Raw genomic sequence first — 25,550 nt, 5'->3', positions numbered from 1 at the left:
CAATAGTTAGTCGAATGACAACACAAGTAATCAGGAAATAAAATAAACTGAAAGAATAATAAAATAAAGATTTTATATTGGAAGTTTCTAGGCTAAATATAATACATATCATCACATTTGACAAAATGTCTCCTCAGGGTTAGAAAAAAATCTTATGATGACAAATGCCCTGTCTATCGCCCATTTTAATATATTTCCTACTTTGACTCAGCGCATCGTGGAGATAATTTGTCTTTTATTTTGAAGCTCTTAAACGGAAATGCCGTGCCCATCCTCGCTGGCTTGCTGCTGGTGTAGAGCCTGGCTAGGGGAGAGAAACCGTGTGAGAAGGTAGAATACGTATGTTTAAAAAAGAAGTAAAGTTAAGCCTGATAAACACCTGGCAACGGATAAGAAAGAAACTGAACAGGTAGGCGAACACCTTGACTCGTTTCTGTAATTTATATGCGCTTGTGTCGGCTGCTAATGAAGCACGACAAATGGAGGTGAAATGTGGTGCCATCAGAAGGTGGTTGCACACAACACTGAATAAACAACATGATCAACAACAACAGCTGCAGCAGCGGCGACAGCAGCCGTGCAGAATAGTCCGTGTTGCGCAGTTTAAAAAGAGACAGAAATGATTTTAAAGATGGAAATAAAGGCGATGGGAAGAGCAGACTGAAGCTACAGCAGCTAATGTTACTGTAGCTACAGTAGCTAGCATGGGCTGCTGTCAAGCTCGTGGAGGTGGTGGGAGCTGCGACAATCTTATGTGTTTTGGGTGCTTATCTGCACTAATTAAAATGCGCAACCCCTTCCTTTGTATTTATTATTTAAAGATAACATTTTCTTTGAATATAGTGCAATATTTTCCACTTTTTTTTTAATTCCCAGCTAACCCTTGGTGTTGTTTTGTCTTATTTTTGCAGGTATCACCAGCAAGTTGGCAACATCAATTCTCTCCCCTGGCTCTCCAGTGCATAAAGACACCACCCAATACTTCATATCATTAAGTCACCCAGTGCCTCTGTACCTGATAGACCATTATACTCCTCTTCATCTTCACCAGAGCAAAAAGTAACCACACACCAGCAGGACAGAAGAAACACAAGTGAAGGGATTTTCTTTAGCATTTTGATCAAAAGCAGATGAACCACAGTTTACTACCAAAGTTTCCTGACAATATTGTACTCAGCTAGACATCCAAGACTCTACTCAGTATAAACCTTACAAAACTAACCATCATCATTCATCAGCATAACTCCTCACATCAGTCCAGCTACAGAAACACGCAAACAAACATAGCACCATAATGGCCTCCATCACCCACTCATCCGAGCCCGAGATCCCAGACAACCACAAAGAGAGCTGGCTTGCACTTCTTTCTGCAGCTGAAGCATATTGCCAAAAGTCGGGCTGCGACCTGGCCATACTAACAGCCTGTAAGAAGTTTCGTTCCTCAGCTGGAGAAGGAGAGGGGGTGAGGAAACGGGAGAGCAGCAGTGCCTTTCCTAAGGAGTGTGATTTCTCCTATAGCGTTTGGGGGCAAGGCTTTCTGGCCGAGTCGGCGCGGCGCTACATGGATGACATCAGCGTGCTGCACTCTACAACCATGCTAACAGCCCAAAAGCACTCACGCCATGTTGGAGGAGAGGGAGGAACCAAGATGGTCGTGGACCTGACCTCAGACCCTGCACATAGGGGGGTGAGTGGATATCTTTTGGATTCAGTCTGCACTCTTGTGCCTAGTTTAAGGTCCACAAGGCATTCATTTAGTTTTTTTTCCAGAGCTTTACAGGAGACGGCAACGTGGGTGGAGTAAGTCCCAATGGTAGAATGTACTCCCAAAGCTACCCATCAATCTACAGCTCAGGAGCCATGACGGGTCAGGGTGCTGGGCAGAACGGTAACGGAGAAAGGGAAAGGGAGAAGGGTGTGCTGGAGGCTGAGCGGGCGAGACAGAGGGCTGCAATCGTGGACTTGGAGGAAGAGTGTGAGGATGAAGAGGAGGAGGAGGATATGGATGAGAGGAGACCTTATGGGAATGAAAGTGCTGGTGAGGAGTGTGTTTTTGTAAGAAAACTGTTACTTTTGTCCTTTGATTATAAACTTGTTTTGGATTTTCTAAATCCCTAGTGACTAAAATTTATGAAAACAGATCTAATAAATGTCTTGTTTTCACCAGTAAGCACTTACCTTAAACTGGGCTTTTAAATTTAGAAATTGGGTGTCTAAATGACAAATAAAACTCAGGATTGCCTTAATTCAATGATCAGCAGGCAGCTGCTAATGAGGTACATTGACTGCAGTTTATTATTGAACCTCTTCTTAGCAAACGTGATTTTGACACTTAAAGCAGTTGATTTTCTTTTGACCCTTCATTGCAGTAACTTGGGGTCTAAATGGCTAATAAAGTTTTGAATTGCTTGAATTTATTGCATGCAGCTGCTAACTAGCTTCAATGACTTAAACGTATCAAAGTGCATTCACTTGCCTCTTAAATTAATAAAACTTTTGGCTCCTTAATGCATTAACTTTGGGGTGTAAATAGTTGATCAAGGTTTGATCGCCTTGATTTGTTGCAGAAGTAGACAGCTGTAACTATCTTCTGGGCTTAAATTTATCCACTAAACGTACTTGTTTTCACTGGTAGTGCTTTCTTAAACTTGGCTCTATAATTTGTCTAAAAAGCTGGGTTCTATATAATGAGCAAAGTTTTTTGGATTAACTTCATTCATTGCATCAGCAAGCAACCACAAGGCCGCCCACAAGAGGGGGATAAAGGGGAGAGCTTTCTGGGGCCAACCCTAATGGGCCCATGGAGGTCAGGAAAATCCTGGTCCGTTGAAAAGTTAATCTTTGATGGGCATATTTTTTAATTAACCTGAATAATAGCCACTCTTACCAAAGCAACAAAAAAGATTTTATTTATCTATTTATTAATGCTGTTTTTCAAAATGTAATCCCTTTTTCTTAAAACAGAATTGCTTTTCTGTTTGATAATGTTAGCAGTGTGGATGGACACACTGATTTAAACCAGTAGGAAAGTATGGTCAGACTTCATGGCTGATGTGCAAAACGTCGGGATGCCAGAGAACAAAATAGAAGGAGCTTAAATAACTAGAAGAGAAAATTAGTTTAATAATTGCGTAAAGAGGCCTAAAAAGCTAAAAATTGGCAAAAAGTGGTGAAAAGTAGCTACAGAGTGGCAAAAATGGGTTAAAAGTGGCAAACATGGGATAACAGCAGCAAAATGGGCTGAGAAAGGCAAAACGGTGAAACACTGTTAAAAAGTGGCAACAATGAAATACAGAGAATAAAAGTTGCAAAAATGGGTTGAAAGTGGCAAAAAAGTAACGGAAATTTGAGACTAGTGTAGGGAAAAGCGGTTAAAAAGTAGCAACAATGGGTTATAAGTGGCAAGATTTGGTTGAAGAGGCAAAAATAGGTTAAAATTTTAAAAACGTCAAAAAATAGGCAGAGACAATGATGAAAAGGGGTCTTAAAGTGGCAAGAATAAGTGATTTAAACACCAGCGCCCAATAATAGTTTGACATACTTTTCAAGTCCAAAATTATGCAACTGTTTGCCAGGATGCTAGCACCAATGCTAATGATCCAACATATGCATTGATATCATTAATAAACCACAACTTGGTAGGGCCCATTTGTTGTTTTTTTTTCAGGGGCCCATCCAATTCTGTAGGCAGGCCTGGGCTAATTTATCTAACGGCACCTCCTCAAGGTACTTGATTCACAACCTGAAGTCATTTTTCAATATTTTCCTGTATATTCTAAACCTGGCTTCAAATAGCATCAGTGGGCATCTGCTAACTCACTACAATGGCTAAAATTGATCAAACTGATCTACTTAAAGTACTTGTTTCCTTTAGTAAGTGCTTGTTTAATCATGGCCTTGTAATTTAGAAACCTGTTTTAGACTGCCTTAGTTCACAGCATCAGCAGACAGCTGCTAATTAGCCAAGTGCATCCTATAAAAGTAATGGTTTTCGCCACTTAAAGTAGTTGATTTTTGCCCCTTTGACATATTAACTTGGGGTTCTTAATAGCTAATACAGTTTTGGATTTCCATAACATAATGCATTAGTAGGCAGCTGCTAACTAGCTGCAGTATTTCCAGTTCATAAAGCATGCCTTCATAATATGTTTCTGCCACTTAAAGGAGTTGATATCTAGGCCCTTTAATTCATAAATTGTGTGTCTAAATGAGTAATAAAGATTGGATTGCTGCTGACTAGCCGTAATGGCTACAATTTATGAAGTGCATCCACATAAAGCTATTATAATTAAGTTGCATTTGTGTTTTAGTTTGGATTCAACATAATGTTTTGGAAAGACACAACAAAACAACACGGTTCTGACTCAGTAAGGCAGCAGTAGAAAAATTCATGTCTTCTGCAAGGTTAAATAGATGAAAGACAGAGGTGTAACTTCTTTCTGAGATTATAAAAGGACTAATTTTAACAAAGGGTTTATTCTCTAGGGGTCCAAAGGCACCCCCTTAGCATCAAGAAATAAAAACGTTTTTTGACGTGTTTGTGACAAAGATTGCATGATACGTTTTGTATGATTTGGTCTCCATCGCTCTCTATGAATTGTTTTTCCGTCAGGTGTCTTCTCGATGGACGAGGACTCTCTATCTCGGGACTGTGAGCCGTTCTTTGAATCTGATGGGGAGGAGGAAAGCACAGATGGTAAGAGTTTGTCACTTGGACCTATCTGCTTAGAATCAGATCAATGCATCATCCTGTCATCATCCTGTCACAGGCTCTTTGAGTGAGGACGCACCTCCGCCGACACGTGGCATGGCCATGGGTCAGGCTGCATACTCATCCCGGCACGCCCACACCATGGCTCTGGCCCGCTCGCTGCCGGTATCTGTGCCTGTGTGGAGCTGCAGGGGCAACAGAGCTGCTCCGGGAGACAGCAGTAGTGGAGAACGGGTGAGCACATGGACAGGGAATGGTTATTTTACCTCACTGAGAAAAGGAGTTGATTGGCTTTGTTTTGTTTACTTAGTTTACAGTGTGGAGTTTTGTCACAACATAGCGAGAGAGCCACTATTTACTTTCAGATCAGTGTCTCAGATCCTGCAGGATCCTGACAGGGACTAAAGAACTCTGCAGGGTGAGGGATCAGAGTGCCATGTTAATAGATCAAAAGGATTGCTTTACCTGTTTGATTATATCAGAGATAAGAGGTTTTAAAGAGGATCAAACAAATAGATTATTTGCAGGATAAATAATGGCAGAGCAACCCTCATTATGTAACAGTGGCATTATATCCATGCCTTGATAATTGTCAAAACCATGTGTTTTATAATTGAACAACCTGCATTATTGCAATGATCAGAAGTATCAAAAAGAACTGAGGGGTTGTGCAAACTGAGTTTTTGGCGTGCAGTTTTTTAATTTGTGCATGTTGCTACATGCATGTTGCATGTGTGTTCTTAAAGGGATATTTCGGCATTTTTGAATTTTGGTTGTACAAGTTGCTTGGCAATAATAGTGGCATTAGCCTCCAGAGATTTCAGTGTGCATTGCCTCTTTAAGAAAGCCGTGCTTGGGGAGCCTATCCTGTACAGAGTACTGTTGCTCTGTGGGATTTAGTGAGTTTAAGATCAAAATTGGCCAGTAAACAAAGCTGGCTATCTCAGAAACTTTTGAAGCGTTTTGTTTTTCACCCTGAAAGCCTCTGTGTTTGGTACTATTTTGCAAAGCAAGCTTCGGCTACTGTCTACATGCTCTTCTGCTTCAGTTATTTCATTATAGTTTTTCACTCCAGCAGCTCACACAATTTTTTCATAAAGTAAACATATTGTGTCGACTGTAGATTGTCTAATTGTCAGCCATTAAAATAATATATTGACAGGCATAATCTTAGTAGGATTATATTTTTCCATTCAGCTCTTCTGGTCTGTGTCAGTTTTCCAATTTATCTTCAGAAAGTTGAATAACAGCAGCTTTCAGCAAAGCACGGAACTCTGGATGGGGAGTGATGCAGGTTGCAGGCATCTGTGAGCTGCTCTCCTTGATTAGAAATGTCCTGAAGAGGTGTTGTGAAGTCCCACTTGTGTTTGCTCCCCATGTTCATGGGCATGGGCTCACAGTTTGCACTCCCACTCCAGGTGACTGGGGATCTCTCCTGCTAATCTGTCTCCACTAAAGTTTCTCGCCTCTCTCTTTCGTCCTACTGAGTCTCCATGTGTAGAAGTTCCTCTGTGTTCTTCGAGTTATAAAAGTACTCCCTCATACCCACAGTATACAGTCATTTAATCACAGCTTAAGTCACAATGGCTCATTTTAGTTTTGTTTTAACTTAGTTTAATGTTGATGTCTCAAAAGGCACACCTTTATAGTTAAATATTTCCTAAATGACAGAGAGGTAGAAATAAAATCCTGATGCAGTTGTCCTTGAAAAAAAAGAAATGTGCTGCATTTTGTCTGGATTTGTCCCCATCTCAGCAAAATAAAACAGCTTGAAAACACTTAACACTGTCAGATGTGTTACTCTATTCATAATATACATTCGCATGTGTTTGTCTTCCAGGTGGGCTGCGCGGATCTGGAGCACATTGCTGCCAGCATGAAAGCCCTTCTGGCCCCAGGAGCCACGGATGGGACAGAAATGTTTGGGGCCCTCCCTCGGCCCCGACTCAACACAGGAGACTTCTCCCTCAAGCACTGAGAGAGCAAGAGATGGAGCGAGAGAAAGGGATAGAGGGGGCAAATCAGAGAGATAACGTGAAAGTGGAAGGTTGTTGTGACGATTGGAGAAAACTGATCAGCCAGCGGGTGTGGCGTTCAGTTTGTGAAACAGTGTAAAAGCTAGTACCTCCATTTATTTCGCACTAACCAAAATTAATGCTTTGAGGAGTAACTGACAAAAAGAAATGTTGTTATAAACACTAATAACATTTAAGACACTAGCCCTCCTCCCTTTTTCACAACACACTTCACAAAGCTAGCCACTACATATCGATACGACACTACAACAGGATTGAACTTCAAGATATGTGAGTGGTCACAGAGGAGGGCACCAGAAACACCCGGCCAAGTGTGAATTGTTCCAAACGTGAGGTGGAAATTTGCCCTTTGGTAAAATTTACTGTACACTCATGAGAACCGGAGAAATGGTCTTTGATATGTGGTTGATCGTTTGCTTTGTAGCTACATGCTAACACTTTGATAGCTGATGAGCTAAATGCTATGAGAGAGATAGCAATGTGACAGGCTGTCCACTCTTTTGAAACACAATATAAAATAAATCTTGTTTAAATTATTTAGGGAAACACTCTTTGCTCTTTATCTGATAGATTAGTAAAAATGTAGCTGTAGAGTTGGTTAGCTTAGCTCAGCACTGACTGGAAACACACTTAAGAGCTAGCCTTTTCGTCCACATTTAAATATACTTCAAAAATGTTTGAAATCATAAAAATAACACTTTATACTATAAAAACATGTTCATTTTACACTATAATACCCAGTTTTACTATAATTAGCTCAATGCTGCATTATCATACCATTGGCAGAATAAGATTACACCTGCTGTACTTACATCAGAGTGGCTGTGCAAACTGTAGTTTAATCTTTGAACTGCTCTGTTAGATAAAACCAAGGTTTAAATTTCGCTCGATCAATGAGGGGACATTACAAAAAAGCTCCTGTTAGGACGTTTTAAATGTTTATGAATTGGACTGAAATTAATACTCATACCTCTAGATCGGTGGTTCCCAACCCTTTTTCCTTAGGGCTCCTCTACTTGTATTTAAGAAAAGCTAATCCCCCCCAGAACCTACTTGGAAAAAGAACACATCTATTTTATTGGATTTCATTGACAAATCCCAACACAATAGGCCCAGATATATTTGTTCTTCACAAAAGATCTTTATATAAACTATTCATTATTACAACAATGTATAAGGGAAACTTTAATAAAATAGAAATAAAGAGGATCTGTTAATTTGAAAAAAAAAAATCTCAAGTTAAAAAGTCATAAAGATATATATAGATATTTTTGCTTTAAAATTTGTAAGCACAACTTAGAAATTTTGAGATTATAAAGTTGAAAGTGGAAAGAAAACAACCATTGCCTTCAGTTTGTTTTTTCATAAATTTCTGACTTAACACTTTGCTAAATTTGCAATTTTAAAAACTTGAAATTTTTGTGTTTCTAAGGTCAAAATTAAACTTTTTAAACAAAAATTGCAATTTTTTGGTAAAAAGAAACCAAAACTTTTTTAAACTATGAAATCTTGAGTTTTTCTGGTAAATATTTGATGCTATAATCTAAAAAAAAAAATATTTTCAGTGCAAATGTTTAAACTGTCACTTAAAAATTGATTCTTTTTTTTTTTTTAGTTTTGCCCTAATATGCAGTCATACATAGTGTTTCTAATCAACCATTTTTTCAGTATGTTTTTTTGTGCAATTTCTGACTTTACACTATGTTAAATTTATGATTTTAAAAATTTGATTTTTTTTTGTGTTCCTAAGGTCAAAATTTAAGACTTTTTAAACTCAAAAGTTTCAATTTTTTATTTGAAAAAAATCTTAACTTCTTTAAACTCTGAAATTTTGAGTTTTTCTGGTAAATATTTGGCTCTATAATCTCAAAAATTTTAATGTTTTTCACTTCAAATTTTAGCTTAGAGCAGAGAGGGTCCCCCACCCCCCGAGATCCTTGGCTTCCCCAGGACCCCAGGTTGGGAACCACTGCACTTGATAACTTAAACCAGGCATTAATAGACAAGACTTACCATTTATATTTTGTAGTTTTTAATTATGGAAAGTGCTGCCGCGGGGTAGGTGTCAAACCAAGTGACTGACTTTAAACTGCAGCTAAAAGAAAGCAGAATTAGATTTCCTGTTTTTGGTTCTCATATGTATACAGGACATATTTAGCTAAGAGTTTTGTCCACCTGGGGCATCAAAATTAACGCAAATTAAAATGTCCTACCAGGAGCTTTAAAAGATCATAAATGGTTATTCTAGTAGTTTAACACCGGAGGTTACTTAAGACATAACTGCTGAAAATTGATGGTTTTCCGCAAATTTGAGAAGGTTTGTGACACTTGCGTGGAATTTTTTCAACTGAGATGAGAAATCGAGATATCATTGCCATTAATATTGCTCTTTGCTGGCTTTTTTCCCTAGTATTTAAGCTAAGCTCGTTTTCCATCGTTTGCTCTCTCTCTACCATCAGTCAGGGAATTAATGCTAAAGTCTTAGCATGTAGCACAAGCGCCAGAGATCTCCCTGGACCATAAAGATGATTTCTCTTTATGCTCTCATCATTAACCAGTTAAATAAACCAACTGGCCAGTTGTTGAAACCCCCCCACCACTTTTTTCACCCCCAAAACCAAAAAACATCTATATTCTAGAGGGTAGGAACCAGAGAAACAATAGACCTCCCATGAAGCTTGTGGCTTTTCAAAATGTGAGCGGAGGACACCAGCACCTCCTCCTAACATGCCTATTTGTACTTTTACTTTTATGCCAATGAATGACTGACTGATCGAATGATTGTAAATCTACATTGAGCTAAAGGGGATGGTGATTTTTTGTTTTGTTTTGCTCCAGTGCTTTGTGTTGATAATGACTGAATGAGTGAGCGAGAGAAAGAGCGAACAGAAATGTTTGAAAGGAGAAAATGTCTATCTCTGATATTTCAAAAAAGCAACTAAGTGTTCTGTTCAGTACTTTTATGTTTGAATAAAGGAGCAACACCAAGAAGAAAATGACTTATTGGAGACTGCAGTAAGGAAGCCACATTAACAGCCTCTAGAGGGCCTCATTACTCTACTATAAAAGGTAAATAATAGGCAATGTACTGGCACACGAGTGTTTTTACACAGTAGAATTTATTGACTACATTCAGTACATTAAAAATTTACAAGCACTCGTAATACATGCAAAGCCCTTTCTGATAAAAAAAAAACAAGACTTTGCCTAAAGTTCTAAGTTAAGTATAAATAGATAAATAATAGTAAATAAAATAAGTAGGCATCTGCATATAATATGAAACAGATTTGCTTTCTACATGCACCAGAGAAAGCAAATGTAACCCTCATCAAATGTATTAACATGCTAGGTTTTGCTTTACAGCTCCAGCACTTGTTCCTCAAACATCCCAACTTCTTATCTCCCTCTTTAAAACTTTTAAATTTACACAAATCAACGGTCTTCCCTGGCGCTTCAAACCCTCTGCTGTGTCACTGGTCCTTTTTCTGAATAATGCAGAACGAACTTGTACCAATCCAGAACCCGGGGTATATCTTCTCCTGGATGTCAGCCTTGAACTTGTGAATCAGCCGCACCTCCTTCTCTTCCTCGCCCTCCACCACAAGGAACTTGATGATGCCGGCAGGCTGGTCCACGTAGACGCCCATCCTGGAGGTATCAGGGAGTGTGACATCCACGTTCTCACCGTTGTGCCACACTTGGTAGCAGGAGCCAGACCAGCCAGCGCCCCAGGAGCCGCTGTTCTCCCCAAGGCCGCAGGGCCCGTCCTGACCCTTCCTGGGTGCGCTGTCGCAAACCACACCGATCACCACCCAGCCGCCGTAGTCAACCTCCCAGTACCCCCGGTGACCCTGCAGACTCTCCTTGCACAGCACCTACAGACGAGAAGGGGTGAGCTTTAGATACAAAAAATACTTTTTAGATCAACTAATTTTAGAATTTTGACTGCTTATTTGGTGAAAAGGCTACATCTTCTTCCCTTTATATTTTCTAAAACAAAGAGCTGCTAATAAACTGAAAAAAATCAATAATTTTTCTGCTGTTGGTCAGGAAAAAGCGTTTTGTATTTAAATTTTAGCTTTTTTTTTCTGTCTCTTCCAGTAAAAAATGAAATGCTTAAAGAATCTTTTGTCCCTGGTTTCTTAAATCATGTGCCAAAAGTAAAACAGCCAATGCTTTTAAATTTTGATGTGATTGTTTAAATTTTACTGCTGGTTTGCAGGGGCAAAAAATTACTGCCTAGTCAGTAACAAGGATTTTTAAAGAGCCATATTTGTCTCAGGTGACCACAGGAACCCAGATTTTCTAAACATGTTCATACAGGGAATAATGGGATATATGTAGTTTGGTTCTATATGATTTAAACACCTCTACCTATGTTTAATACAGTTATGAGAGATAGATTTTACTACACATATGAAACGTTAAATTTTCGTCTAGATTTCATACTTGCCCACCTGTGGTGAGTGTTCGTATCTTTCAGGTCTGTTTGGATATGGGCAGACGGCATCGGATGTACGAGCCACCTTTGAACCCCCCTCTGAAATCCACAGCAGCTTCTGTGCTGTTTTGTCATCCAGGGTGACAGGGATCCAGTCTGAGAGGAGGAAAGGTGGGAAAATGTTAGACCACAAAAGGGTTATGTGTCAATAATTTTTTTTTGAAACATTGATTTTCATGTGTTATTTTTTTCACAATCCTAAAAACTTACATTTACGTCCCAGTGAATCAAAATGGCTAATTTCATACATTAGGCTATAAAATATGATATAATATTTATTACTATCATTTTGGTTATTTAAAACACCCCACCCTCAATTCAGAAATATTAAATGGTCATTAAAAAGAGAGGGGGGGTGAATATTTGCACAGAATCTGCATTACAAACATAGTCACTTCCACTCCATAGGGATTTTGGGGGGGGGGTTTAGACAAGATAAGACATTATTCTAAAAATTATGTTTTTCCCCATAGACCAGAATAAGGAAAATGGTGCCATCTGGTGAAAAATAAAAATACTTAAAAAAAAAATCCCCAGCATTTATTGCATGCGGGCTGCGCGGTGGCGCAGGGGTTAGCACTGTTGCCTCAGCAAGAAGCAAGAACAGCAAGAAGGTTCTCTCAGGGTTCTCCGGCTTCCTCCCATCACCAAAACATGCTCATAAGGTTAATTGGTGACCCTAAAATTGGCTGTAGGTGTGAATGTGAATGTGCCTGGTTGTTGTCTCTGTATGTCAGCCCCAGGACTCCTAATGGGATAAACGGTATAGACAATGGATAGATGGATATATTGCATGCGTGTTTTTGTTCTAATGGCTCCAGGATAAAAAAATCTAATTATTATCAAAGAGCATAAGGTTTTCACTGTGTATCTAGTTAAGGTCTTTAATGCCTTGTCATAAATAAGTGTAGGAGACTAAAAATGCATTCCAAACAAAAGCCAGCTCAGGAGGTTAAATCAAATAAATGTAGGTAGAAAACAAAGATGGAAAAAGTTTAGGTCACACGTCTAACTCAAAATGCCCTCTAAAATTTAAGACCACTCACAAGTAAAAAGACTTTTTAAGATTTTTTATGGCCTTAAATCTAAAAACTCCCATTTAAGACTTTTCAAGGATCTGCAGGAACCTTGAAAATTTTAATTCCCAATTATCTTATGATGCTCATCTTACACAAACTATAAACTTAGCATGAGTGCCCTAGTAGCTTGGATTATGATAGATTGTATATAACATGTATTTACAAAAATAGCTTATGAAACCTTACATTTCATGAAGTCAGCTCTGGTCATAGGTTCAGGGACATTGGGCTCATAAGGTGGCAGCTTTTCTGAGGGAACAAACAACAGAGAAAAAGAGGATTATCACAAAATGCTACAGAAGGGAGGTATTCACTAAAAATCACTGATTTCAGTGGTGGTATAATTTTCCATTTTCATTTAAAGTCCCTGTAAAGTAATAAAAAAATCTGTATTTCAGGTTTTTGTTGTATGACAGGCTACTGTGTTCTGAAAAAATTTCAGCCATCTTTAGGTTTGTAAAATTAAGCTTAATCATTGTAAAAAATGAGGCAGTAAGATCTGCTCTAGGATGGTGATGGTGATGATCGTCTGCCTGCCTCTGTTCAGGAGCAGACACAGAAGCTGGGGATTAAATTTACTGTTTTCTGGCACAAATCTCTCTGTTATGATGCTTTTAATGACCTGTCGGCCAATGTGGCTGAAAGATTTGGGGAATTTACCTCACAATGACCAAAAACAGCATGTAATTTGCTGTTAACTTTCTTTGGCGTTAGTGACATCAGCTTACAACAGACTGTCTAGATGAACTGCTCTGTGATTTTATATCGCTGTAGCATTGGGGGGGGTAATTCCCAGTCAAGACTGGTGGTGTCATTTGTCTTATATTTGCCCTGCTCAAATAAAACCAAGCCAGAAAAGAGATTAACAGTTTTCTAAGGGTCTAAATCAAAAATTCAGTCACACATAGATGTCAGTGCTTTCTCGTGCTTACAGCAACCTTATTCCAACATATCTAGCATGTTCAGACACAAAGTGAGGATTTCACTTTACAGGGACTTTAAAAGTTACTATTACTAGTTATATTATTTTAAGAAAGACTACAACATTTTGGTCTGTACCTTCTGGAACGCTGCTGTTTTTCCTTCCTGGAAAAGCAAAATAAAATTTAAAAAAAAGTCATCACACAAATCAAAGAAATACTTCATTTGTAAAAGTTGCTACTAGCGCCTCTCCAAGACTCCAATAAACCTTCTATTATAAAAAATTGACAAAACTTCTGGATTTAGAGATCAGAGTCGACACAAACGTGCCTTGGAGCTGTATTTTCCCCATGGCCAGCATGGGGAGGGGGCTTGAGTAGTTGAAAATGTAATATGCTTTTTTCCTTTTACTTTTAAGACAAGTTCTCTTGCTTCTTTTCTTCCTTTAGTTGTTTCAGTAAGTTTTTACTGTTATGTATCAATTAATAAGGGCTTAGTGAGCCAATGTTCATTGCACTTTATACTGGCTGAAATTATGTGTCAAGCTGATTGAATTAAGGATTACTATTTGCATTTGCATTTTGAAAGCGGTGTATTTTTTCCTTTTATTAAATCAAAAGTTATTGTGGTTATTTAATTCAGAATATTTCACAATATGTAAAAGTTTGGCCCTCTCAGTAACCAAAGTTGCCCATCCTAGATGTAGACGGCTAACAAATGGCTTTACCCAGATGCACGTGTAGTTTGCATCGCTGTTCTTAGATAGATGACAGTGAGTATGTATGAAATAACAACTGCAAAGAATCTCAGGGAAGATTTTAAAACTGCAGGAGAGGTCCTTAACCAGTTGAGGCATAAAAATGAGTAAAAAAAACTTGCAGAAAGATCATTAGGAGAGTTTTAGTTCTTTGTAATAATATGAAGATGTTTTTATGACATCTTGTTGGGAGAGGGGTAGCTGGACGAGGGTGGCCTTTTCTCATATTTCTCCAAAGCCCCCCCTTCATCGATGTTTCTTCCTGGCCGTCGTCTGTAATAAATCATCAACTACTCTTAACATGCTGTAGATCACACCGGGCTATGTGTGCTATGTTGGCTCAGCACTGATTCATTAAGTTCCTCTAATGCCTGCCAAGGTTTAGGTTTCAACATAAGGAATCCAAAAGCCAGAGAATCCATTTGTTAAGGACACCCATCCTCACCACTGACAGCAGAACCCTTGGTCTAAGAATATACTTTCTATATGACACGGTTACTTTATCCTGCTGAGGGCACGTTTGTCGTGTTGTGCGCTGGAGTAACATCTCTGTCCGTTTGTTCCTCCTCGATGCTTGTGAGCCACCGTGTCTTCTGACTTTCTCAGAAAAAGGGCGATCCGTTTCAGACTGGTCTGATCATGATCCGACACCCCTCTGTGTGAGCTCGAGTTACTTTTTCCTCAGATTTCACACAGATGACTAGCTCATCATTCTTACTCATTTACCAAGCGGTTACATCATCACATAACAGCGTGCTTAGCTATGACCAAAATTGGACAGAACAGCCTCAATTGACCTGTTCCCATATATGGAGGCCTCCAAATAACTGTGTAGTGCAGGGGTGTCAAACTGAAGGCCTGGGGGCCATATCGGGCCCCTGGTACGGTCCCACCCCACCCGCAAGACTGCATCATATACTTTCACAATTTAAAAACAATATTTAACTCATCTTTTGACCTTAAAATGCATAATATTGAATTTTATCTAATATTATGACCTTTTAAATTTATTATTTAAAATTTTATCTCATATCTTGACCTTAAAAAACTTGTGATTTTGAATTATATCTCACACTTTTACCTAAAAAACTAATAATTTTTCATTTCATCTCATATTTGGATGTTTTGAAAGTATTATTTTGAATTTTACTCAATATTTTGTTCTTAAAAACTCACAATTTTGAATTTTATCTCATATTTTGACCATTTTAACTCAGTATTTCAAGTTTTATCTCATATTTTGACAATTTAGACTTGTAATTTAAAATTTTATTTTATATGTTGACCTTTAAATCTCAAAATTTCAAATTATGTTTCATGTTTTGAACTTTAAAAACTCTGAATTTTGAATCTAATTTCGTATATTTGCCTTTGACTTTGACATTGTTTTGACTTTGAATTTCATGTTATGACCTTTTGAACTAATAAGTTCGACTTTTATCACAGATTTTAAGCCTTTTCTTTTAACTTATCATTTTGCCCTTTTTTTAAAAAAATCTCAACAAAATCAATGCTTTTAACAAGACTTAGTACAGCCAGTATCTACCAGACGTTTACCTAGTTTTAAAAAGTCACAATACTGTATACTAAAGAAGTACAAACAAAGCAATTATATATGGCAATTTGCCTGTAAAGTGACCTTGGAGTAGGCTTACATCACAAAAACATGATATCAACTGCAGCTATTTCATTGTGTATGATCGAAGACCAGGAGAGTCAGCTCTTTGAGGAGGGATGGTCTGTTACAACACACGTCTGAGCCCGAGAAACTTAACCTCTCCAGGCTGCCAGATCTTTCACTGGGTAGGATGCCAGCTACGTACCGACCGGAAGGTAAATGAGAGTCTGGTATAACATCTGCAAGCATCATATGAGATCAGACGGCATTGCTTTCATTCGTTCGTGACAGCATGCAGTTATTTTTCCTAGTGGTTGTTTCTCCAGAGAGTCCCGTCTCCTTCTTTAACTCCTTTTGGTCCATCTTTAAGATCTAAAAATACAGGGCATTACTGTTTCACTATGTGGAATACAATAGCCTGACTGAAGCCACCAAGCTGTGAAAATGTGATAATTGACAGGCTTGCAGAGACATTAATAAGACCCTTATGAAATTTAAGGTCCCATTACAGACTAGATGTACTTGGATGATGTTCAAAAGCTCTCTTTTAAACTAAGTGAGCCTCCATTGCTTTTCCATGTACATTTGGCTGAAAAAATTATAACAGAAGGGGAGATTTGGCAGGACTGGGAGGGATCGAGTGAAGGCCACAGAGTCCGCTTGTGAAATTAGCGGGCATGAAAAAGATGCTGGTGACAGATCACTTCATCGGTCTTTCTTCCTTGATGGCGCCCGTAAAGGAAGAGAGCAGGTGAGACTGGGACATGATGAAAGAAAAGCCTTTTGAAACAGTGTCATCAAGGCTTTATGAGGGAATTAGTGGAAGACGAACATTCCCTGTGGAGATATTAATCTTATATCTATATGATGTTTTTGGCTCCGTCTCTGAGGAACAACTTGATGACCTTGGAGTGAGATATCGAGCTGGCAAGGGAGACTGTCTGTCCAGTTCACGTTTGGGGTTAATCCCCTGTGTATACCCTTCCACGCCTAACGGGATCAACAGGAAATCCCAACAGGGATAAACAGATGCTCAGAAAGATTGATGACTTGACGTTGCAGCAATAGAGAGATTGAGTAGAGCAAAGTGTAAGATATTTTAAGACAGAAGGACCAACACCTCATGAATCAAGTTGGGAATAATGGATGATTAAATAAAACTGTTAAAGTTCTAGCTAGAAATGCCTATAAACTCATTGGGGTGTCTGTTAAACTTTTGTCCTCATGAGCACATGTTCAAAAGAGTCAAGAGCTCAACTGAAAGGTCAGTGTTGGATGGTGCCTGTGAAGGACAGTCCTGATGGACAGTTTTCCCTCCCAAGATTCCCCTCTCAGTGGGACAGAGCTACATTATCTGGACAGATCAGGTTCGAAACATCCCACTGAGGCAGCAAGATCAGAAGATTGTGAGATGAGCAGAGGTGGCGTGGACCCAGGTTCATCTCTCTGGTTCCTGTCAAGGCATTCTGGCTTGGAGCCTTGTGAATGAGCGATGACCACATGTGGGTTTTGAAGGGAAAAATGGAAAGGAACTAATGTGTGACATCTGAAACATCATGCACAAATTACAGCACAAAACACTGAGTTTTCAAGACTTTTCCCACATAGAAAAGGAAATAAAAGTTAATGATAATAGGGAGATGTCAAAATGCAGAGACTAGGGAGTTGCATGTTACATAACAGCAGAATCAAACAGCCATAAATAAAAGCCAGACGGTCTTGAACAGTTTGTTGACTTGAGTTACTGTGCATCAGTTCACACTTTGTTACCGGGCCTGCCAGAGGACGCATTAGTGACATTTTTGTCTCCATTATGGGAGCTATTTTGGAAGGCAACATCCTGCATAGATCAAATATATCCCAAAGAAGCACGGGGAGGGACTTTATATCCTCATACTAGAGGGAGAACGAGCATGAAGCAATGCTGAGACTGGTAGAAAATCGAGCCTTTGACTTTGATTGCAGTCTCGTAAATGTCGGCACATGTCTAGAAGAAACCATAACCAGCAGGCGAAGCGGCTCTTTGATGCTTTTTTTGAAGACATGAGTGATGGACTGGAGAAAGCTAGCTAACTTATAGAGAGGATGCATTTGCGTAACATCAGTGAACAGCAAATTGAACGGTCAAGAAGCGAAAATGTACCTGCCCAGGCAGTGGAAAGAATTAATTTCTAAAGTTGTTCATTTTGGCATTTTTTGACTATAAAAACCCATGCTAGAGTAGTAGTTTCGTGGCCACATTTCTTCTGGAAATTCACCCTGACTTTAATGCGGAATTGTACAACTGCAAAAACACCTTGAATTTTGAGTTAAACCAAAGTTAGGCTTTTAATTCCTATTGATAATGCTAATGCAAAATTAAAAACAGTTGATGAAATTAAAGGCCCTCACAGAGGTGAAGACGAGGCAGGTTTCTTACCAGCTTTCTTGGGTACAGGCATGATTCCTTTTGTGCTCCTGGCGCTGCTTGGCATCAGACAGGGGTGCTTCTCGAGATAATGCTCGTGCGTCCCTCAGGGGTCACTCTTATTGACTTCCTGAAGCGCGCAGGGGAGGGAGGAGGGAAGTTTTGGTTGGTTGTAATGGATGGTCACTGTCATGACATATGAAACTCCTGAACCTTTTCTAGGGATCAGATGGAGACAAGCAAATACCCAGTATATCCCAAGTATGCATGCTCATTTGCATACACATGGACCAGCATGTGAGGGATTACTCACCTAAGATATGACAAGACACAAACAAATTTGGTGTTTCTTTTAAATGAGTGGAAAGATGATTTTGCAGCCAAGCAAAGGGTCAAAAGTCTAGGCTGCATTTCAGGAGTATTTCTAAGGACTTATGTGCCTAATTTCAAATGCTAGGCTTTGTTTTGATACCTTAGCAACATGTCCATATCTGACCCGAGAGTGACCAGCAGCTGAATTTAACTTAAACTGACCCTGAAACATGCTATAGGTGTTTGCTGCTTCATAGAGGAGCCAGGGGCGGTCAGTATGTAAGATGGAAGCCAGCTACTCGCTGGGAGAGCTGTCGTCGATCTCCAGATCCCATCAATCAGCAGCTGCTGTAGGGGTGCTCTGGCAGAGAACTTGGAGTAAAGTGTACTGAACTGCTGATGTGGTCAGAGCTTGAAAATAACAGCTTGTAAGTAGTCCGTGTACACAGATGTTGCTGACATTTCAGTCGTCTCAAGTGACCACTTTTAATTAAACACATTTATTTGTAGTTGGTACTTCAAATGTCAGTATGTTGGCTTTAATCGCTCAAATGAAAAGATTATTGAGTTATTGCCTCTGCTTCTACAAACAGTGTGACTACAAGAGTATAACACTGGAATATCCTGGCACAACTTCAATCAACACTCAAGGAAAATATCAGAGTTGACAAGAGCTGGCTTTGTTTCCAGAAAAGGGTCATCTTAATTTGAAAGTATCAGTAACAAGGTAATAAATGCTGGGAATTTTGTTGTGGTGCAAAAGTAAACTAGGACTAGGACTACTGCCTGGTGATCATATACCTTACAGCTGTGCAAACTGTGAAGTAGAAATTGTGAAGTATTTTCCCAAAGCGTTCTTGAGATACTAGATTTAAAAGCACAGGATGACCATGAGGCCCTTGACTTTTGACCTTTGAAATCTAATCATTTTATCTCTCAGTCAGTAGTGATTTTATAATTCAATAATGGTCAATACATAATGGTCTGTAAAATTGCAAAATGCACCTTTGTCTGCAATCACAGCACTGAGTCTGTGTGGACAGGTCTCTATCAGGCTTGCACACTGCATATTTACTCTCTTCTTTGCAAAACTGCTCAAACTCTGTCAGGTTGCATGGGGATCCATTGGAACAGCCCTTTTCAAGTCCAGCCACAAACTCTTTAGTGGACTAAGGTCTGAGCTTTGACTCGGCTACTCCAGAGCATTCACCTCGTTGTCTTTAAACCATTTCTGTGTAGTGTTTGCTGTATGCTTTGGGCCATTGTCTTGTGGAAAAATAAATCTTCTCCCAAGCTATAGTTCTCTTGCAGACTGATTAATATAGTCCTCAAGGATTTTTGTATATTTTGTCACATTAATTTTATCCTCTACCTTTACAAGCCTTCCGGGGCGGCTGCTGAAAAGCATCCCCACAGCAGGATGCTGCCTTTCTTTCTCTCAACCATGGAGTCCCCCACATGCCTTCTGGTAAACTCTAGTTGTGATTTAATGAGTTTTCTCCAACAGTGGCTTTCTCTTTGCCACTCACCCATAAAGCTTTGACTGGTCAAGAACCAGGCAGCAGTTGCTGTATGCAGAGTCTCTCCCATCTCGGCTGCTGAAGCTTGTAACTCCTTCAGAGTAGTCATATGTGTCTTTGTGGCCTCTCTCACTAGTCTCCTTCTTGCATTGTCACTCTGTTTGTGAGGACAGCCTGATCTAGGCAGATTTACACGTGCGCCATATTCCTTCCATTTCTTTGTGATGAATTTAACTGAACTCCTGGAAATGTTAAGTACCTTAAAAAAATGTTTGTATCCATCCGCTGACTTATACTTTTCAATAACCTCTTCTCTGAATTGTTTTGAGTGTTCTTTTGTCTTCATGGTATAATGGTAGCCAGGGATACTCAATCACCTGAGACACATTCACTGCACTCAGGTGATTCCATTTTCACCAATTGTGAGACTACAACAGCTGATTTGCTTATTTTCTTTCTCACTTATTTTAAATTACATATTTGCACTTAATTGACATTACTTTGTAGAAGTCTGTCTTTACTTTGACATTAGAGAGTTTTTTGTAAACATTTTTGACAAAAAAAACCAAATTATATTGACTATGATTGATAAATAAATTTAAATAAAAGGGTAAAACATTCAAGGGGTGAAAACTTTTTATTGGCAGTGTAATAGTAAATCATAAAGAGGCCTTAAAACATCAAATTATCTCTAATATAATTGGTTAAAATTATGTAATGTTAGTTATGTTAGCTTGTACAACTGTTAAGGTTAGCAATAGACAACAGGGGCTATGCTTTGAAAAGAAAGGGCAAGGGTGGGAACTGCTGGTGGCACAAGTAGTGATTAAACCTAACTGTCTCATTTCAGGTAAAGCTAAAGTGTAGGCCTCTTAGGCTAGCTACTTTGAAAGTTGGGTCTTCTGAAACATGCTACCCCTGAAATGAGACACAGCTATTGTTCTGTGTCAGATTCATGTTCGCAAGTTAGTAACAGGTTATGCATCCAGGAGCTTTTGTCCATCTCCAGTATCTTTGCAGTGATTGGTCTTTGTGGGAGCAGGAAATTGGTGTCAGATTCTGAGAATATGGGCACTTTTTGAATCTGGTAAATGTTACCCTTTTTATAGTGAGGCAGATTGGGTCTGATTTGGTCAGCTTTTTTCTGCAAGTTGATGATATCACATGTATAAAAGCAGGAAAAATCCTCATTCTTTATTCTTACCGGCATACAAGGAAATGCTCTTCAAAGGAAAAGCAATAAAGATAATGTTTGCCTGCTGAATTTAGGTGGTATTCTCACCCACACTGTGAGCCATAACTTGCTGTCTCTGTTGAACCACTGGGTGTGGAGGGTTCCTTTCAAAGGGCCATCTTAATTGATAAAACTTATGAGGAAATAGCTCCCTGTCATGAGAAAGTGTCCCACCACTATTAAAAAAAGAATTTTAATGAAGTCTAAGTGCCCGCTTAGCGCCAGCTCCTATAATACCAGATATAGTCCCCTGTGTGAGGCATGAAAACAAATTTCAACACCTGCTGCTTACTGCTGTCAGTAAGAGGGCTTAAATAGTATTGTACCATGACCTTTGGGTGCATTTAGGGGCTCTATGCACAACACCGTACACTCAACGATCACGATGTAATATACCAGTGTACATTACCGGCAGGCTTGGCCATTAAACTTCCGATCATGTTACTTCATTACACACATACATGATGGCGCTATGGTGACATGTATAGGTGGGGGATACAATAAGTGTGAGGCTGTAATCTGTGAAGGCCTGCTGAGACGCTTTTCAGGGACTGTCGAGACTTCCCCTCGTCTTTTTCGTCACTCTTGGATGATTGACAGGGCAGGTGCTTCCTCCTTCTGACTCCCCTGCTCACTTTTACTCTCCAAGTGTGTTTTGATCTTAGTCTGAGCACAGCGTGGTGTGTTTACGGTGTGTGTGAGGGCTATTTAACTGATGTCACAATATAAAATTTGATTTTACAAGTAAAAGTCTAAGAGTTTAAGACCTATAGCAGTGAAAGTTTAAAACTATTTTAGCTTTTAGTATTTTTTGTAGAAAAATACAGCACTTACAATAATATATATATATTAAATGGCTATATCTTTACAAAATGGAGGTAGTGTTAAAATCATGGACATAGTCTCAGTGAAATCACACATTAATAACTGGAACAAAGTTTTGAAGCCTATCAAAGCTAGTCCTCATATTAAAAATGCTGCCCCTAACCAACTTAGATAAACAGGCAAAGAGCTGGAGCTAAGAAAGGCAGGCAGGCGTTTTTTTGCACTTCCGCATTGGCGTCATTTTTCAACACCAGATGGTGCCGCTTGGTGTTAATATGGAAATTTAATCAAGGGGTTTTCCAGCCTAGCAGTCAAACCCTCTTCAAAGGCTCACAAAAACCCAGAGGGGTAACCCAAGAGAGGAGAAGGACGAAATAGAACAACATCATTGTATGCCAGAGGTGTCCAAACAATGGCCCCTGGTTCATTTTTGATTGGCCCAATGAAATGGAATATGGCCAACACTAGAACATGAAGCTTTGCTTGACTGAATTGTTTCAGCACAAGGAAGTGCTGCTATGCTAATTCTGTAAACAAACATTTTGACAAGACAAATGTATTGCTTATTTTTTAGACAACACTACATGGTAAGTATATTTGCAACCAAAATAATACCAATATCTTGATTGTGGCAGCAAATAGCAGTATATATGGCGTCCCAGAGCTGATCAGAGCCCTCTAAAATCTGATTGGCCTACCCAAAAATCTTTAAAATGATCAAGAAACCTGCTGCGCACCATACATCTCTGACTGTCACTCCCACAGACCGTTTATCTGAGACACCGTCTCTTTAAGAAGGGAAGTGCCTTAATTTACCGGTACAATGTATATTCAGTTTTAGATTAAAAATAAAAGAAAAGCAACTTTATTCATAAACAAAGTCTGGCAGTAACATTCATGAAATAACTACACTCTAAACATTACAGACTAAGCAACATTGCATTAATAAAACAGAGGTGAGAGGTCTAATCTGGGATGGCTTAAACAAACTGATTTTTATTTATTGTAATACTTAGTGCTTTAAACATAGTCTGATAGCTGTTCAGTTTATTCATTTCCAAAAGGAGAGATGGAGGGCACTGATCAAAACTGTGAATTCTATAATAATTTAATCTTTAAACAGTAGTTTTTGTATGTGTGTGTATAAACGCCTGATTGCACTGTACTGTCCAAACCCTCAGGTGTTTCATGTCAATAAAAAACACAACTAAAAGTTAAGTGTTCCTTAAAGAGACCTCTCTTTTGTTCACTGTTCAGCTCACCTGTGCTAGACTAATGATGGAGCTCTCTCTCTCTTATGTAGGCTGCTGGCCTCCCACTCAGCCCTCTCCTGTCTCTGCTTCTCCAATGCGTGGAGGTCAGCCCACTCTTCTCCTAGCTTCTCCTCCAGTAGGGCGCTCTGGGTTGTTTCTTCCACCCTCACAGCTGGGAGTGTATCCAACCATTCCTTCCTCCACCACCAAACAAAAATGACAAACACAGAAGAAATCAGGATACCCTGCTCCACAGTCAAATGCCCTTTACATTAAACAGTGTGGCTACAAATATTTGTCCTATATATTTGTCCTATATATCAATGACCTGCTGTATAAAGCAAATCATCTTCAGCTTCATCTGTACATTTATTTGCTGGAATGAACAATATGAATTTGTGTTCAACAAAATATTATAAGAGATAAAACCTATGAATTTTATCATAAACTTCATAGCATGACAGGGCATATAACGTCTACTGAATGCAAACTATGAAGACAACAATGAAAATATCAAAAGCACAATCTTTTATGAGATTAGTTTCTATCAGGTGTCTAAAATCTATCAGGATGCAGTAAATTCTGTCAGTAATTCTATATCTCAACATAATGGTACCTGAAATAAAGAAAAAGGGAAATAACTGATTCAGACTCTCTCATGATTGTTACATTTGTCAGCATATTTTCTCCAAAACAACATCCATGCTGAGACCAAGATAGATGGAGGATCTGAGCAGGAGAATTCTACCTTCCCTGATTAGCAGGAAAAATGACTGCAGAGTAAATCCACCTGTCAGCTGCCAGTGTAAAACGATTTGTCTTTGTGTCACCAGCGAGCAGGCCTGCCCGCTGAAAAGGCCCCTGAAAAACCAGAGAATGAGCCCTGCGTAGTTGTGATTTATTGATGGTGTCAAGTGATGATGTGTGTGGGATCAGTAGCTTTGGTGCTAGCGGCCATGCTAATAGTTCCCTCATTTTGAAAAGGGTATGGCACTATTAACCTTCCAAAGCAGATGGATACGCCCGTTTCCTTGTTTTCACTGGTGAATCCATCTTGAAAAGCTCCCATCTGAACCGTTTGGGCCCGGTTACAAAGTGACAGGACCAATCAGCGATGAGAGACAGTACTTTCAGGTACAGCAGAGTCGTGATGTAAACAAGCAGTAGCAAGAGCTGGTGCAGTTATGGAGGAAGGGATTTGCGTGAATGCTGCTAAAGTGCCAGTTTTATCAGAACTTCACAAAATTCCTTCTTTAAAAGAAGAACAAAGAACAGCAGTGAGTTGTTTTCTTTTCAAAAACGACAAAAGTCGAGTACTTACATGTCTATAGTTGCCATGTTTCGCGTTATTCCTCAGTCAGTAGCTGCGCACAAGGAGCTCGATAACAGCTACGTCACGTGTTTTGTTGCTCTGATTGGCCTGTAGAGGTGTGACAGACAGAACGTTCACCCAATCACACTCCGAGTTTTTTTCAAAGCCTCAGCCTTTTCTCAAACGTTTCCTGTTGAAGCTTCCCAGGTGGATGTGTGAAACAAATCCATCTGGCATGTCAGGTTAGCTATTGATGGGTTCTGATGTTAAAACTAGTTATTTGTGCCACATTTTGACCACTTTTCTGTCTTTTATTGCCACTTCTGACACTTTAAACCAATTTTGCTGTTCTTTTTTGTATACCACTCTCAACCCATTTTGCTGTTTTTTTGCCCTCTTCCCACTTTTATCCAATTTTTCCCAATTAAAACTTTGTCTTTTTTTCAGTATTTAAGATCCATATTTGCCCCTTTTTAAACTCTAGTTCCAAACTGTGTTGGCCACTTTTACCCCATTTCTGCCCTCTTTTGCTTCTTTTAATCTGGTTTTCCTTTTTTACACCCAGTCTTGTCACTTTTTGCCCATTTTTGCCACTTGACCCCTGTGTTAACACATTTTTTTTGTCACTTTTTGCCCTTTTTTGCCACTGGTTACTAATTTTTGCCATTTTTAACCCAATACTATATTTTTCCTCTTGTCCCCTATTTTTTCCACTTCTTTTTACCATTTTTTTTGCTGCTTTTGTCCTATTTGCTGCTTTATTTCCCGTTTTTGACACAAATGCAGTTTTGACACTTTAAAACATATTTTTGCCAGTCTACGCCCATTTTTTAACCACTATTTGGCCCCTTAATATTTTCCCATTTTTGCCATTTTTTGCCACTTGTTGCCCAGTTTTACCCCATTTTGCCACTTTAAAACCTGATTTTGAAACTAATGCCAATTTTTGCCACTTTTAAAACTCTTTTGCCATTTTACACCCAAGACAGGTGCCCCCTTTTTGCCTCATGATTTTGCCAATTATAACCCATTTTGCCACTTTTCGCTTTCTTTTGCCACTTTTA

The 25,550-nt window shown here is 39.1% G+C and overlaps 2 protein-coding genes across 2 annotated transcripts; one reads left to right on the top strand and one right to left on the bottom strand.

The window, feature by feature from the left end:
- The first annotated feature begins 267 nt into the window (after window positions 1-267).
- On the top strand, window positions 268-7,283 carry akt1s1 (AKT1 substrate 1 (proline-rich)). The gene is made up of 6 exons (XM_041817290.1): window positions 268-409; window positions 912-1,687; window positions 1,771-2,038; window positions 4,613-4,696; window positions 4,770-4,945; window positions 6,552-7,283. The coding sequence occupies exons 2-6, from the start codon at window positions 1,295-1,297 to the stop codon at window positions 6,687-6,689; spliced, it is 1,059 nt and encodes a 352-aa protein (XP_041673224.1). The 5' UTR covers window positions 268-409; window positions 912-1,294; the 3' UTR covers window positions 6,690-7,283.
- A 2,564-nt stretch (window positions 7,284-9,847) lies between these two features.
- Window positions 9,848-18,176, bottom strand: zgc:195001 (uncharacterized protein LOC567531 homolog). Its single transcript, XM_041817291.1, has 5 exons — window positions 18,043-18,176; window positions 13,387-13,413; window positions 12,514-12,576; window positions 11,205-11,344; window positions 9,848-10,622 (listed from the first exon to the last, which is right to left on the bottom strand). The coding sequence occupies exons 1-5, from the start codon at window positions 18,095-18,097 to the stop codon at window positions 10,218-10,220; spliced, it is 690 nt and encodes a 229-aa protein (XP_041673225.1). The 5' UTR covers window positions 18,098-18,176; the 3' UTR covers window positions 9,848-10,217.
- Window positions 18,177-25,550: the final 7,374 nt, after the last annotated feature.

The sequence above is a fragment of the Cheilinus undulatus genome, linkage group 21, assembly GCF_018320785.1.
Source record: "Cheilinus undulatus linkage group 21, ASM1832078v1, whole genome shotgun sequence".
Lineage (NCBI taxonomy): Eukaryota > Metazoa > Chordata > Actinopteri > Labriformes > Labridae > Cheilinus > Cheilinus undulatus.
The sequence above is the reverse complement of the archived record's forward strand: the minus strand, read 5'-3'. Positions and strand labels throughout refer to the sequence as shown.

Bases quoted from the DNA above. Each gene is read 5' to 3' on its own strand.
- zgc:195001 (XM_041817291.1), bottom strand. From the start codon at position 18,097: ATGCCAAGCAGCGCCAGGAGCACAAAAGGAATCATGCCTGTACCCAAG. The intron at 11,345-12,513 runs GTAAGGTTTCAT...TCCTCCTCTCAG, and splicing joins CAGAGCTGACTTCATGAAAT to ACTGGATCCCTGTCACCCTG. The intron at 10,623-11,204 runs GTGGGCAAGTAT...TCTCGTCTGTAG, and splicing joins GATACGAACACTCACCACAG to GTGCTGTGCAAGGAGAGTCT.
- akt1s1 (XM_041817290.1), top strand. From the start codon at position 1,295: ATGGCCTCCATCACCCACTCATCCGAGCCCGAGATCCCAGACAACCAC. The intron at 4,697-4,769 runs GTAAGAGTTTGT...ATCCTGTCACAG, and splicing joins GGAGGAGGAAAGCACAGATG to GCTCTTTGAGTGAGGACGCA. The intron at 4,946-6,551 runs GTGAGCACATGG...TTTGTCTTCCAG, and splicing joins ACAGCAGTAGTGGAGAACGG to GTGGGCTGCGCGGATCTGGA.